At 38.3% G+C, this 14,256-nt stretch overlaps 1 protein-coding gene and 1 long non-coding RNA gene across 4 annotated transcripts; both read left to right on the top strand.

Moving 5' to 3' along the window:
* Nucleotides 1-3,622: 3,622 nt before the first annotated feature.
* Nucleotides 3,623-4,779, top strand: LOC112187280 (umecyanin). The gene is made up of 2 exons (XM_024326020.2): nt 3,623-4,113; nt 4,278-4,779. The coding sequence occupies exons 1-2, from the start codon at nt 3,930-3,932 to the stop codon at nt 4,643-4,645; spliced, it is 552 nt and encodes a 183-aa protein (XP_024181788.1). The 5' UTR covers nt 3,623-3,929; the 3' UTR covers nt 4,646-4,779.
* A 6,326-nt stretch (nt 4,780-11,105) lies between these two features.
* LOC112187283 lies at nt 11,106-13,265 on the top strand. 3 transcript variants are annotated; one of them, XR_005807403.1, is made up of 4 exons: nt 11,106-11,361; nt 11,461-11,889; nt 12,232-12,387; nt 12,946-13,265. It is a non-coding gene; the product is annotated as an uncharacterized LOC112187283 (long non-coding RNA). The 3 variants fall into 3 exon arrangements; XR_005807402.1 differs by having other exon boundaries at nt 11,108-11,361; nt 11,493-11,889; XR_002931047.2 differs by having other exon boundaries at nt 11,112-11,889.
* The last annotated feature ends 991 nt before the right edge of the window (nt 13,266-14,256 follow it).

The raw sequence follows: 14,256 nt of genomic DNA, 5'->3' as shown, positions 1-14,256 counted from the left end.
CCGAGACAACCACCATTAACCCTACGGCCCCACCTGCGGAACGGAGGGCAAGGATCGTTGTCACCATGCCTTGGCCCTTGGATTCGCGGCTTTGGTAAGAGCGAAACACAAAACAAAGCATACCCTGCAAAATGAAACAGTGCAAGCTGACCATCTTTGTACTTTCCATAGATCGAAACTCAAAGCTTTGCGTAGCCATCCCTACAAAACGAAGCACACTTCCTTGCTTCACCACCTACAGTTTCCAACCTTAGTCCCTCGCCATCTGCAAGACCTCCATCACAACGAGACAACCGCTTGTCAACAACGATTTTAGACATGCACGATTTGGTCCAGGACGCCCAACTCTCCTTGACGTCGCAGTCCAGAAAGGCATAGTACTAGATTAATTCACTTTCCCTGTCAAAACCCATAGCATAGTTGGGTACGAAAGTGATAGTTTTGCATAGTCGGGTACTGAAGTTAAGAGTGGGCCTTAGTTCGGGTACTGTTTGTATAATTTTCTCGAGAGAAAGAGAAAAAAATGCATCTTCTTGTAGGGTTGGCAAATCCAGCTGAGACAATCCAGTCAACCGTATCCGTCTCGAACCAAGTTTGTCGGTAGCCGACAATTTCTGTAACTGAAGTTGTGGTACGGTACAACCGAACTGAGATGGGGTAACTGGTACGGTACTAGTATTGAATTTTACAGAAATACGGTATACCATACTGTACCACATATTTAATATAATATATATTTATTTTAAATATTTCTTATATTATCAATCGTAGCCGTTGATTTTCTTATAATCTAACTAACAACCGTTAGATTAAGTCATTAAACCCTAATCCCTCATTCCCTCAGACGGAGACCTCAGTCTCTCTCTCTCGAACCTGAGGTCCCCAGGCCTCACCTCAGTCTCTCTCTCAAATCTGAGCTGATAAGCCCTCAAACTTTGTTGTTGTCACTCTCGCTGTCGTCGAATGGGATCTGGCCCTAGGTGACGATGGTAGATAGGAGGAGGAAGGAGAGTTCAGGGGCGCAGAAGGGGGGGGGGATTTCAGATCTTGTAGATCTAGAGGGGTTGGGATTTGGATCTTTGTTGCTGGTTTGGGGTCGGAGGAGATTGAAACGGATCTCGGCCGTCGGTTTGGGGGAGTTGTGATGACCAAGCCTCGACGAACAGCAGAGGTTGGATCGTTGTTGTTGGTTTGGGGTCGGCAATTGAAGCGGCGGACTGGGTGGTGGTGAATTGGGTCTATGGCAGCTAAGGATAGTTTCCTTGTGCTAGTCCGACAGTGGTGGGCCGGCAGAGGAGTTGGCACGATGTTGGTTGTCCGGCGGTGGTGGAGGGATGGGAGAGGTGGTGGTGTCAGGTTGGGGTTAACTCTGCAAGATCTGGGCTTGCCTTGCCTAGCGGGCCTAAACATTCTCCTTGCTCCTTTGGTTTGGGTTCAATTCTTGGGCTCTAGCCAGATTGTGGCCTAACTATAAACTCGGTTGGAGACCCAACCAACCGATACCAACCGAGTCTCTCGGTATACCGACTTCTATGGCTGGTAATGGGAGAAGATTTTATGTACCAAACTAGTCCGGTACGGTAGGTGATTTTGGGCTAGCACCTTCGGTACCGAACCGAATCCACCCGTGGTATGAAATGTCTAGGATTAGTGGGAATAATCCTAGCTAGGGAAGCATGTTTACTATCAATAATGATTTGACACCTCAGTTAAAATAGATAGGAATGTTTGCTTTGTGTGCAGGACTAGTGTATAAATTATTCAAAACCAATAGAAATTGATAGAGACAGCTTGGTTCATTCTGGTTTGTTGCATGGTCGAACTGAAAATCGACACCAAAGTGATCGGTTTGGTGCTGATATAATCCATTTTTAGTATTTCGATTGCAAAATCTACCACTAGCATCAACAATGTGATTTTGAAAGGAAAAAAAAAAATTGATGACGGCATTCGACGATGAAACCTTAAGAGAGCACCAAGTGATCAGATTTCTGAAAAACAATAATAAGTTTGTTCCGAGACTCAAAACTTTTGAGAATTAGAATGTTGGGTGGTATCAAAGCGCTACATTAATTTGCATTAATGTCTTCCTACAAAGGGTAGGTATAGTAATGGAATCAAGTAATTTGATTTCATGAAAACTCTCTCTACTGAAACCTTTCGTTTGGGGTTTTCTCCTTTTTTTTTTCTGCATCTCCTCCCTCCATGGGTGTTCTACTGAGGTCATGGGTGTTTTCCTGCTTTCTGTCTGTTTCTTCGTTGCTTTCATGGGTCTGTTTGATATATTTCCTTTTGTTTTCCTCTTTATTCCACATTTCTATTCTTTTTCTCTATCAAATTCTTATCCCTCCATATTGTCGTTGTTTTCAGCAGCTCTTGTCCTATTTCTTCAGCCATCCTCTGTAAATTTGCTCCTTGGAGCACTTCTTTAATCAGCATTCACCGTACACAAAAATACGTTCTCGGATGTGCAATAGGGGGCTGATTATCCTTTGGGTGGCTACCCCTTTGATCCAATTTTGGATCTTGTTCTTTTTTCTTTTTTTTCATCTGGTTTTTCTGGGCCTGGCTCTGTTGATGGCAGAAAACGATCTCTGTTGCAGAGTTGATTTAAGACTTGTTCTTTGTTGTGGATCTTGATTGAAGTCGTTTGGAATCATCAGCGGTGTACCCAAGATTTTCTTGATCTTTGCAACAACTTGCAATTTTCAACGCGGTGGTGACGGCGTTGCAGCAACGTTCTGCTCCTTGTTGGGTGGTTTTTATTTGGGCTCTCCTGGTCTGCTCCTTGTTGGGTGGTTTTTATTTGGGCTCGCCTGGTCTGGACTTATGGTTTCTTGTTGGGTCTGTTTTGTTTGTATGGGGTTATTTATTTTTTATTTTTAGTTTGTAAGATTTGTTTTTTTGTTTTTTTTTTGTTAGAATAGACTTTATTTTTTAATAGAGGAATAAACCTCAGTCAAGTACATGATGTAGCGAATAAGGACCACTACAAATCCAAACGTGAAAATCAGGAAACATAAGCGCACGTTTAGCTAACATATGCGCTGCTTGATTACAATCACTTAGAGAGAATAAACATATAATACAAGAAAAGCTAGGAAACAATTATTTAACAGCAGCCAATAATGCACCACCATCAGTAGCCCAGCTTTCTTCATTATAATTAAGAGAATTCACCACCTCCTTAGCATCCATCTCCAGCATCACTGAAGAATATCCACAGTTTCTAGCCAAACACAGTCCTAAAGAGGCAGCATAAAGCTCTGTTGCCCTTGAAGAGAAATTGCCATGCAAACCTTTAAGAGCCACAAGTAAGATAGATCCATCCCAACTGCAGGGTTTGTAATCTTTTTGCAATTAATAAATTATAGTTTTTTTGTAAAAAATAAATAAATAAATAAAGCAGGCATGGTAGGTATTGTCTCGTAAAGAAAAAGAGAGTGAGTAGGTATAGCCTCTCAAATAAAAGACTAAGAGAGAGTAGGTCAAGTCAAGCATGGATTATTGAATAGTATGGCCTTTCCCTTTCCACACCTATGGCCTTTCCACACTACGTAGAAATAATAGTCGGAACTTGCCACTTCATTTCGTTCTTGGTTCCACACGTTGGACTCGAACAACTAAAACATCAATACTTTACACATAAGAAATTACCGGCGTTCGCATATGAAGAACAAGTCGGCACGTACAAGCTAGGCAAGGCATTCCTTTATTTTCCAGGCTTTGCGCGTCTAAGCGTCTTAGACTTCAAAAAGTCTTCCACCCTTTTTGGTGTTTTCTCACTCATTCGAGCCCTATTTATAGGCTTCAATTCTTTCTTTGGGACATATACTCTCATCAGACATCAGTAGTACTCAGATACAATTCCATTTGAAGAGAAGAGAGGTAAACAGATCAAGAAAGAAGGAAAAGCTAGAGAGATCGAGATGGAGAGCCAGAAGAAGATGATGGTTGTTTTTGGGTTAGTTGCGGCTGTGTTTTTACAGTGTGTGGCGGCACAGACGACCCATGTGGTGGGAGATAGCGTAGGCTGGATCATACCACCGAACGGTGCACAACAGTATGTCACATGGGCGTCTGGTCAGAAGTTCGTAGTTGGTGATTTTCTGAGTATGTTTCCCATCTCTAGCTTCTTAATTTCACTCATATATCATTACCATCATCTTCTTCTTATTGTTGGGCATTGTTCAATGATCAATTAAGTCCTCTAAATAACTACAAATTCCAACATTTGATCAATTCCTTAACCCACTCTTCTTAACTATCAATCGCAGTTTTCAACTTCACGACAAACTCACACGACGTTCTGGAAGTACCCAAAGCATCGTTCGACTCTTGCAGCTCCACCAACCCAATTGGCAACATCATCACCACCGGCCCGGCCAACATCACTCTCACCTCCTCCGGCGAACACTACTACATCTGCACTTTCGGCCGCCACTGCCAGTCCGGCCAGAAGCTCGCCATCTCCGTCTCAGCATCCGCCACGTCACCCGGATCCTCCCCTTCTGCACCATCTCCATCTACCACAGCTGGCACCACGCCGGGGGTGACCGCGGTGCCGCCAAGCTCTTCATCCCCTGCTGTTGGGGCTGGTTTCGTTTTGTGCTCGTTGTCCCTTGTAATGGGATTGTTCTTTTAGAGGCATATATACATACTGTAATTTATTATTATTATATCCCATTGTTCATTTTGGATATTTTGAGAGATCGATAGACAATAAGGTTAATGTTGATTGTAATTTGATTTTTAGCATGATGATATATTTTTGGAGCACATGATTATCGATAAGTTCTTGATTTTTTTTTAAAAAAATTTTGATCTCTATAAATATTGAATAATGCTCATACAATTTATCTTCTCGAATCAACAATCTTCACAAGCTATATATATATATATATATATATATATATATATAGTCTTTCTACACGTGTATATGCTAATGTTTTAGAAGGGACATAGCTTAGAGCATCTCCAACCATTTAGCTATAAGTCATTTTGACTTTGGCTTTTTGGTAGAGGGATCTCCAACCATGCTCTTGCTTTAGTTATTTTGACTCAAGTTTGTAGAACGAAAGCCAAATTTGTTTGGCTGAAAAAATGGTGGGCCCCGCTGCATGTGCTGCAATTGTAGTTAATTAATTCTCGAAAATGATTAATTTATTAAATGACTTTGGCTTTTGACTAAAAATTGTTGGAGATGCAAAAATTGAATGAATAGTAATGACATTAGGGGAGTCATATTTTGCATATGGTTTTAGCTTTTGACTAAATGATTGGAGATGCTCTTACGAACGCAAAATGTCATTTCTATTGTACTGATGTATATATATGCACATATTTGCACTTATTTTGTTTTATTATTGCTTGAAGTTCATCCTTTTTAGAAATGAAACACTGTCAATCTAAATATTTATTCATATTTTCCCAAAATTAATAAAATGTAACATGCCGGGATAATAGTTTTAACAGTTTTATCACACAGAAAATCTTCCAATATTGTACAAAATAATTAACAAACAAAAGATAAAAAGTGCTCCCATCCCAACTACTGAATAAATAATTTTATTTCTCGTATCCACTATTCACTATTTTACTTTTTATGTAAAAAAAAAAAATTACAATTTGAGTGTTACAGCATTCTTCAGTTTTGAAAGTTTGGACTACAAAAAGCAATTCAAAGCTTGATCAAGTCTACCATTCATTCATGACGGATATCAAACTCAACATGTCAAAATCCACAGCGAAGAAATCATCCCCTATCGGCAAAAAATCAAATGCTAGAGTGTGACAAGTGTGGTGATACAACCACACAACTAACATTAAGAAGAAGCATCTCATTCTCTCTCACATCGTGTCCCAAAATAGTAGGGACACATGTAAAGGCATATCACCAACATGTTGATAACAAGAAGGCACTAAAAATATAGTGAAGTGAAATTTACACTCCATGCTACAAAAAGACAAAATTTAATATATTAAATAAAAAATGTGGATTATAAAATAAGAAGTGTGAATTTCACTGCTCAAAATATTACACATAGCTCAATAGAGTAGGGACATGTTTGACCTAACAAAATACCAATAAACAAAAACTTAACCAAAAAACATGACTGCAATGACCAACTCTCCTTTACCAAAAAACCAACTATAGCCACCTTGTGACTACTGCCAGCAGCATCAGAAATGAGATCAACGATACAAGATAATTTCACCTCACCACCACAACCACCCGCGCTGCAACGTTCCAAGAAATAACTTCTAAAAAAAATCTACAGCCACCCAATTCCACCACAACCACCAACCCACCATCCTTGATGAAGTCTCTTAGATAGATCTGACCTAGCCTCCATGAGTCCACCAGTTTCATTCTAGTCAAGATCTAAGCCACTGATCAGCACCCCACCACCTATGGCCATTGTTCGTCGACCCATAACCATAAGAATCGGCGGTTAGGCACGAAACTAGGGTGGGAATGGGTTGTGCTGTAGCCCACCTTAGTTTTTTGAAAAAAAAGAAAGAAAGAAAAAAAAATAATAATATATATATATATATATATATATAATTAAGATCTGTAATAAACTTCCTCAAATCAAGCATATCAACTCAGCCATTAAGTTCAGCAAAGAGATTAACTAGGACAAACTAGCCACATTTAATTTCTCAAAATCAAGAACTTGATGAGGCTATAATTGTGGATCATGCTTCTTATGTAACCATCAGTTAATGCAACTGTTGTAGTCTCTCTTTTTTAGAAGTTTTGATTGGCCAAACTTTAATTACCTTCTAAAATAGTCTTTGTAGGCATAGTATATTTTTGTTAGATTTCATAGTGAGCAATACGCAAAAATTTCTACCCATTCCAATATATGTAGTAGAACAGGCTAAACAGCAAAGGAAAGAAAAAGAAAAAGAACTTGACAACATGAGTGTAGGTACAAGTTTCTTGTGTGTGTGTGTTGGCATCCCTATATAATGCTCTAAAGAAGTCACCCGAGTCAGTTTGAGTTGGGTTGAGTTAGTCCCGTGTGTCGAAGAGTGTTTGATTTAGGAAAGTATCTTTTGAGTTTAATATTTTTTATTTATATAAAGATATTTTGCTGTTGATCAAATCAGTTTATTGAAATCCTAGGTATTTTAGGATTTGATGTTTTTTAATTAGTTATCCTTAATCAAAAAGTTTTTGTTTCCTAATAGGAATATAATTAGGGTAGAATCTTGGTTGATTGGAACACACGTTGGTTTTGAATATATTCAATAAAAGAGACGTCCATTTGGGTGAACTATGGACGCAAGAATTATTTGAGTAGTCTTGCTTGTTTGCTTAAGATTGAATCATCATAAGAGTCAAAACACTTGGTCCACGTTTAAGTGTTCTTGGTCATTTGTTCATATGTATAAATTCTCTTGAGATCAGTAGAGAAGCTATGAAGAAAGAAGAGTGATAATTGGTGATCGTTCAAGTGAAGAAGGAGTCCAAAATTGAAGACAAGCTTCGTGTTAGTTTTGTCTAGTGATTGTAGCCGAGCTAGTGCTACTTGAGTTTGTAAAGAACATATCCTTCATCATAAGTGAATTAACTTTATTTTTGGTTCTCAAGAGTAAGAGCGCCGCAGTGTTTTTAATCTCATACTTGAGGTTTTCACTGCGTAACCAAAAGTTGTGTGTTCTGTGTTATTTTTGGTTGCTGCCCAGTAAGGATTGCAACGTGCCTATCAATCCTCATTTTCCAGAAAAATGTTTCATCCAAGTATTTTCAATTAGGTTAGTTTAGCCTCCCTCAATATGACTTTCTAGTTCTTTTTCCTATTGACTGTCCAACCATGTAGAACCACCCAAACTGTCGTCCCGACCACAATAGAGCACAATGAAACCAGACAGTTGGACTTAGGATCCGATTCGCGGTTAGTAGACCCGTTCCAACATCCCCCACCTATTTAGTTTAGCTGCCAAATCGAAAAACTTGACACAGCCATTGCTGTCATCTGGAGGAAAATAGAACCAATCCTTGCTGTCTCACCACTGGGAAACTAGCTAACAACCTAGAAGAAGAAAGAGTTTCATTTGGCTGCACTCACCGCATATCAATGAAGCCAGAGGCATCACAGTTGCACAGGAGCCGTAGAACTAGAATTGTGGCAAAGAGGAAGTAAGGTTGGGTCACGCATCGAACTGTTTAGAGTAAAACCTAATCCTGTTTTCAGAATTTCAAGATATCAATGGAGTTATATTTCTACTAAAAAAATACATCAATTTGAATTTGTTGATATCCAAAATATCAGAGTAATTGCATTAATTTTTTGTAATCATAATGTCCTAAAAAGAGAAGATATTAAAAAAAATTTAAAAAATTAAAAAATTAAAAAATTAAAAAATTAAAAAATTAAAAATTAAAAAATTAAAAAATTAAAAAATTAAAAAATTAAAAATTAAAAAATTAAAAAATTAAAAAATTAAAAAATTAAAAAATTAAAAAATTAAAAAATTAAAAAATTAAAAAATTAAAAAATTAAAAATTTAAAAAATTTAAAAATAAAAATAAAAAAATAAAAAACCGTTTGCCCACCCTAGCTTTACATATGCAGTGAGAATCGAATTCATGACCATTAATGTTAGAATTATAACTTACCAACATATTACATCTCACTGACACTAAAAAAAAATGTATACCTTCTAAACTAGGTAGAATACTAATAAGACCATATAGAGGGAAACATGTTCCACACGCTAGGTTAGAGGAAAGCTTGTCGCCATCTTCTCTTGTTCTCTTCCGGTTGCGTTGCGGCGTGCGTCAGGCATGGTCGGACGGGATTTGGGATCAGGGATTTGGTCTGGTGATCGGAGAATGGGGCGGAGTTGGTCCAAGCTTGTTGGATCTCAGTTTGTGGCGGTGACTGCAAGGGGAGGGGGTGTGTGGCAGCAGGGAGTTTCCGGCTGTATGGCGTCGTTCAAGTATTCGGATCTTGCAGCAGGGATTAAGGAGGACGACGGTGGGTTTGGAATGGACGACAGTGGGTGTCCAATTTCTGGTGTTTCTCGTCATTAGGGATTTGGGCACTCGAGTTTTGAGGCAGAATTGGTGGAGGATGGCAGCTGCTGGTTCTCTGTAGGCAATGTTTGTTCGACGGCGGCTGGGGTCCGAGAGCGGCGGCGGAGCGACGATCTGGGAGATAGGAAGGTAGCGGTGGTGCGGCAGCAACTGTTTTGGGCTGGATCCAATATTTGGGCCCTCTTTGCCCTAATTTGATTGTGGGCCTGTCCTAGGTCTAGTGGTATTTGGGCATGGGGCTTCACCCTGGGCCCATTAAGGTTTATTTATTTCTTTAATGTTGTTTATTATTTATGTTATTTAGTATGTTTGCACTTTATGCGAGCAATAAATCCCTATAGTAGTTGTGTAAGGCTAGTCGGGCCTTGTGCCTATGTATGCACTCAAAGTGACTTGTCTGCTCTAGGTAGGCGGCGAGATTCTTGCTTCGTCAAATGGTCGCTGCCACCTAGTGGCAGGGTGAAGCTAAGTGTCGATGTATTTATTCTCCGACGGCAACATAGTGGGAAAACTGGAATAATAGTAATTATGCTATGTTGTAATCAGGTTACATATCGAGTTATCTTTCCGTTATGTCACCGCTATGTCGAAGCAAATGGAGTAGCCAATAAGACACTCTTTGCTAATTGGTGCTTATTAGAATACATGCTTTCTGTAGAGATTTCTGATACTATTTTGGGAAATATTTTAGATGTTTATTGTAATCAGGGTTTAGGCTTTATGTCCCCCCCCTTATATTCGACAGTTTCATTAATCAAGGTTTGAGGGCAGCTGCACCAGCCCTTTATTCAAAAAAAAAAAATGTATAGTATCTCCCTCTCAAAAAAAAAAAAAAAAAGTCAAGCAATGACTTACTAGTGTAACCTTCTATTCCACGTAATAATAATGCTCGTAACTTGGCACTTCATTTGGGTCTTTGGTTCCTCAAAGTTGGACTCCCAATGCAAACATTACATATACAAATGACCGGCGTTCACATATGAAATTATGAAGAACCTGTCAGTACGTACATGGCATGCCTTTATTTTCAAGGCTTTGCCGCGTCTAATACTCTTCCTCCCCTTTGGCCTTTCCCCACTCATTTGAGCCTTATATATAGGCCTCAATTCTCTCAATTCTATGCAACATTATTCAATGACATCAATCAGTATATATTCACATACAATACAATTTGATTCAATTATTTGATCAAAGAAAAGAGAGACGGATAAAGAATGAGATGGAGAGCCAGAAGAAGATGATGGTTGTTTTTGGTTTAGTTGCCGCCGTGTTTTAGCAGATTGTGGCAGCGCAGACGGCGCATGTGGTGGGAGATAGCATAGGCTGGACCATACCACAGAACGGTGCTCAAGAGTATTTCACTTGGGAGTCTGGACAGAAGTTCCTAGTTGGTGATATATGTTCTGAGTATGATTCCCATCTCTAGCTTCTTAATTTCACTCCCATGTATCAGCACCATCATCTTCTTTTCAATGTTGCATATACGAAACCAAATTTTTGGGTTCCTACTACTATTACCATATTTTCTGGATATACCATTAAAATCCTACATCTTTTTTTTCACTGATTAAATCTTTCACACTGTAGGTTAGTACTTTTTAATTACACTATGCCAATAATCTCATCAGACGACAGAGTTCAGACAACAGACAGATTGTTTTCCATCATCTGATATATTTTAATGACAAACAATTCAAAAGCTGTTGTCTGAATATAGCAACATACCATAGTAAGTTAGTTTTGAGAATAAAGTTTATTTTCAAACAACAGTTATCTGTCGTCTCATCAAAGGACATAAATTGATTTCGATTCGTGTCGTAGCTGAATTTTTTTTTTTTGTGTTCAGACAACATATATCTGTCGTCTTCTTAAAGGAGATAAATTGACTTTAGATTTTGTCATAGCTATTTTTTTTTTTTGCGAAACATGAAGGAATTTAGTTCCAAACTTTTAATGATTTATCTCTCCGGGACGAATTTATCAAACTCAAAAGAATTGTTTCGCGCTGCACAACAATGCTTTCGCTCCCCAATTTTCAGATTCCCTCCTCATCATTTTCAAAAAAAAAAAAAGAATCCCTCCTCATCCAATTTTCTTTATTCCCTTGTCACCCACATCGAACTCCCTCTTGGCTTGCTCTTTACAACAGAACAAAAAGAAACAAATTGGTTTTCTCTCCTTTAACCCAAGCCTACTCAGATCTCACCTCCTAATCTCGTAGCCATGTCCAAAGCTCATGTCTCCCCCGACATCAACGTACTCCGCAGCAAGGAGTACTGGGACTCCGAGTCCATCACCATCCAAAGGAGGTAAGTGAACCCTAATTCTCTAAACCCTAATCTAATCTAATTCCTCAATTTTTTTTCAATCTGATTTTGGTTGTTATCGGTTTTGGTTTTCTAATCAAGGTTTTGGTTTTGGTTGTCAACTGGGGATGAAGGGGATTAGACGGAGAAAGGGGAAAAAAAGAAAAAGGAATGGGGACAACGAACAGAGGAGGACAAAGGGACGGAAGAAAAGAATAGAGGAGAGGGAAGAAGAGAAAAGAAAGAAGCGAAAGGAAAAAACAGAAGAAAAGAAAAAAGAAGATAGGAAGGGAGAAAGAGATAGAGATTTTGGGCTCAATGATAAGTTGGTCTTATGGAGAGTTTCTGTTCTAGAATAGGATTTTGGTCCAGGAGTTTCGGGTACTGCAACTAGGAGGAAGATGTGAGAATTTGATCTCATGATCATGGAACTTCACCATCAAAATTCTGGATGTTGAAGACTTCAAAGAAGTTTGGCATAACTTCTTGAGCCTTGCTTTCATGCTAGTTCTGGTCCTGTTTAGATTTGAGGTGAGTGACTTCTTTACTTTACAATTTTACTTGATTTCTATATTGCTCTATTGGTTTATGCTTTGAATTGAAATCATGGTCTTGAGAAACGATAATCTGCCAAGTATTAGTTCTCTTAGTGATTCATTTGTGATGATTGAGTATATGAAGAGCGATGTGGTCTCTTAGTATGTCATTTGTGATGATTGAATACATGAACATCGATGTGGTTTCTTTTCTTGGGGTGGTTTGATTTTCACCTGTTATTCTGCACCGTATGAGTGGTTTTTGTTTTGAGCAATTATACTTTGATTTCTTAAACCAACTTGATTGTAATGTATGCTTTCTATTTCTATTCTGTAGGTGGAATATTGGTAGGAATGGCGGGTCCTTCTGGGGCTGGAAAGTTTGTGTTTACTGAAATGAACTGATGGCAACTTATGGTAAGTCAGTAGCTCGCGGTCATATCCATGGACAACAACAATGATGCTAGTCGAATTGTTGATGGCGACTTTGATGGTAAGTCAGTAGCTCAGCTGCTTCTCTCATGTTATAAAGCTTTGTAGATTTCTTCTCCTCTCTCTCTCTCTCTCTCTCTCTCATCAGAAAGTAAAATAATAGAGATGTTCTTGCATAAGTTTTCTATGGAGATAAGTTCTGCTTTATTTTCATGCAGGTTGAGGAAGCATATCATGTCCCTGGACATATTAAATATGAATTTCTAACTGTTGAAAAAAAAAATTGAATGTAGTGAATAATGAATATATCTGAGCTTGCTTATTGAAATCAGAATCCTCTTTTGTCATTGAAGGATTCAGCACTGTTAAGAATCTTAATGTTGACCTTTCATCTCAAAGTTATTCCCCCCCCCCACCCTCCCAAAAAAAAAAAAAACGAACAGACACACAAAATGCATCTTAAGAATGATGATGATTATTTTTGTTAATTAAGAGAATGCTTCTAGGTGCTAAATAGTGGCTTATTAAAATTATTTATTGATAGAGATTGTATTTTCTACAACTTTTCATATTATTTAATCTGGCTTAAATCTTATGTTAAAGAATGTACTGGTGACAGGATAGTTGAAGTCTCAAGCTCCCATATTGTGATCATTGAGGGCAGCTATGCTTTTAGTGAAAAGTTGCGGCCTTTATTGGATCTACGAGTATCTGTCATAGGTGATGTTCACTTTGACCTTCTGGCCAAGAACCAGAAGTAATAATTCATCAAATATCTGAAACAGTACTTCTCTGCTTCCCTCATTACCAATAAGCACTTGAGAAATTGTTGTTTTCCCAGAAGCTCTTAACTTCTTTCCCATGTACAGGTATACCCAATGTACAAGGCCTTTATCGAGCCATGTAAAAATTATCAAAAAGTTCAATCCATTTATTGGATTTCTAAGTCCCACTTACATTTTAAAGGTTAATCTTTATTCCTTTATGTAAATGTGCTTGTGTTGGTGTTGATTGCTAACCTGAAGTTGTTACACCTGCATCTTCACTGAGGAGCATACATAAGCCAAGGAGGAGACCTATGACACACACCTTCTACCACCTGGTGAAGATCCAGAATCTTGCCAATCATATCTTAGGATGTGGGAAAACATGGGAAATATAGTCTCATGTTTGAGGGTTGCCTTTCAAATTTTAGTTTCTATATTTTGTGTGAGATGAGATATATTGTGAAGGACTTACTTAGGTCAAAATTATATATAGCCTTAGCCTTAAATGATAAGAGATATATCCAAAAGTCAATATATTTTCAAGTACATGATTAGACAGCGTGCTTCCTAGTTCAAGAGTGGGTGACAGATAATCCATTTGTTATATCACCAAGAATAACTTTTGAGGTTAGTGTGCATCTTCTTGGTGGACTAATGGCTCTGGGATACACAATTGCTACTATCCTTAAAAGAAGCAGTTATGTATTCTTCAATGATGGTTTGGACATGGGTTTATATGAGGAAGGATGATGGAGATTACACAGCAACAAACACATTACTTGTCTTGCCCCACTCTCAGAGAGGTAAGAAGGCACTTGACCTTGAACGTGCAGTTATATGTTGTGGGATTTAGTTTACCACCACAGAATTTGGCTTCCATATATTGTTCTTTTTTTAATGAAGCAACACACATTCAGAAACCTGGAAACCACAATGATGTACCATACATTCATCAGAACTCGGAAATATAAACTACAATATACCATTCATATAGAAACTAGAAATTGCTTTGTACCATATATTCATCAAAAACCAGGAAACCACTAACAACATTGTACTACCACTTCAATCAGTCACCAAGTGACCAAACTACATCAATTGTTTCAAATTTTCAACAAAGTAAAACAATCCAGCCTGAAATTGAATATTTTGCTACGGTAAAA

This window comes from Rosa chinensis, chromosome 2, assembly GCF_002994745.2.
Source record: "Rosa chinensis cultivar Old Blush chromosome 2, RchiOBHm-V2, whole genome shotgun sequence".
NCBI classification, from domain to species: domain Eukaryota; kingdom Viridiplantae; phylum Streptophyta; class Magnoliopsida; order Rosales; family Rosaceae; genus Rosa; species Rosa chinensis.
Note: the sequence above shows the minus strand (reverse complement) of the source record. Positions and strands in the feature narration are given on the sequence as shown.

What these genes read in the sequence shown, in the direction of transcription:
- LOC112187280 (XM_024326020.2), top strand. Translation starts at nt 3,930, where the DNA reads ATGGAGAGCCAGAAGAAGATGATGGTTGTTTTTGGGTTAGTTGCGGCT. An exon ending in CGTAGTTGGTGATTTTCTGA is followed by an intron (nt 4,114 to 4,277) that starts GTATGTTTCCCA and finishes TATCAATCGCAG; the next exon opens with TTTTCAACTTCACGACAAAC.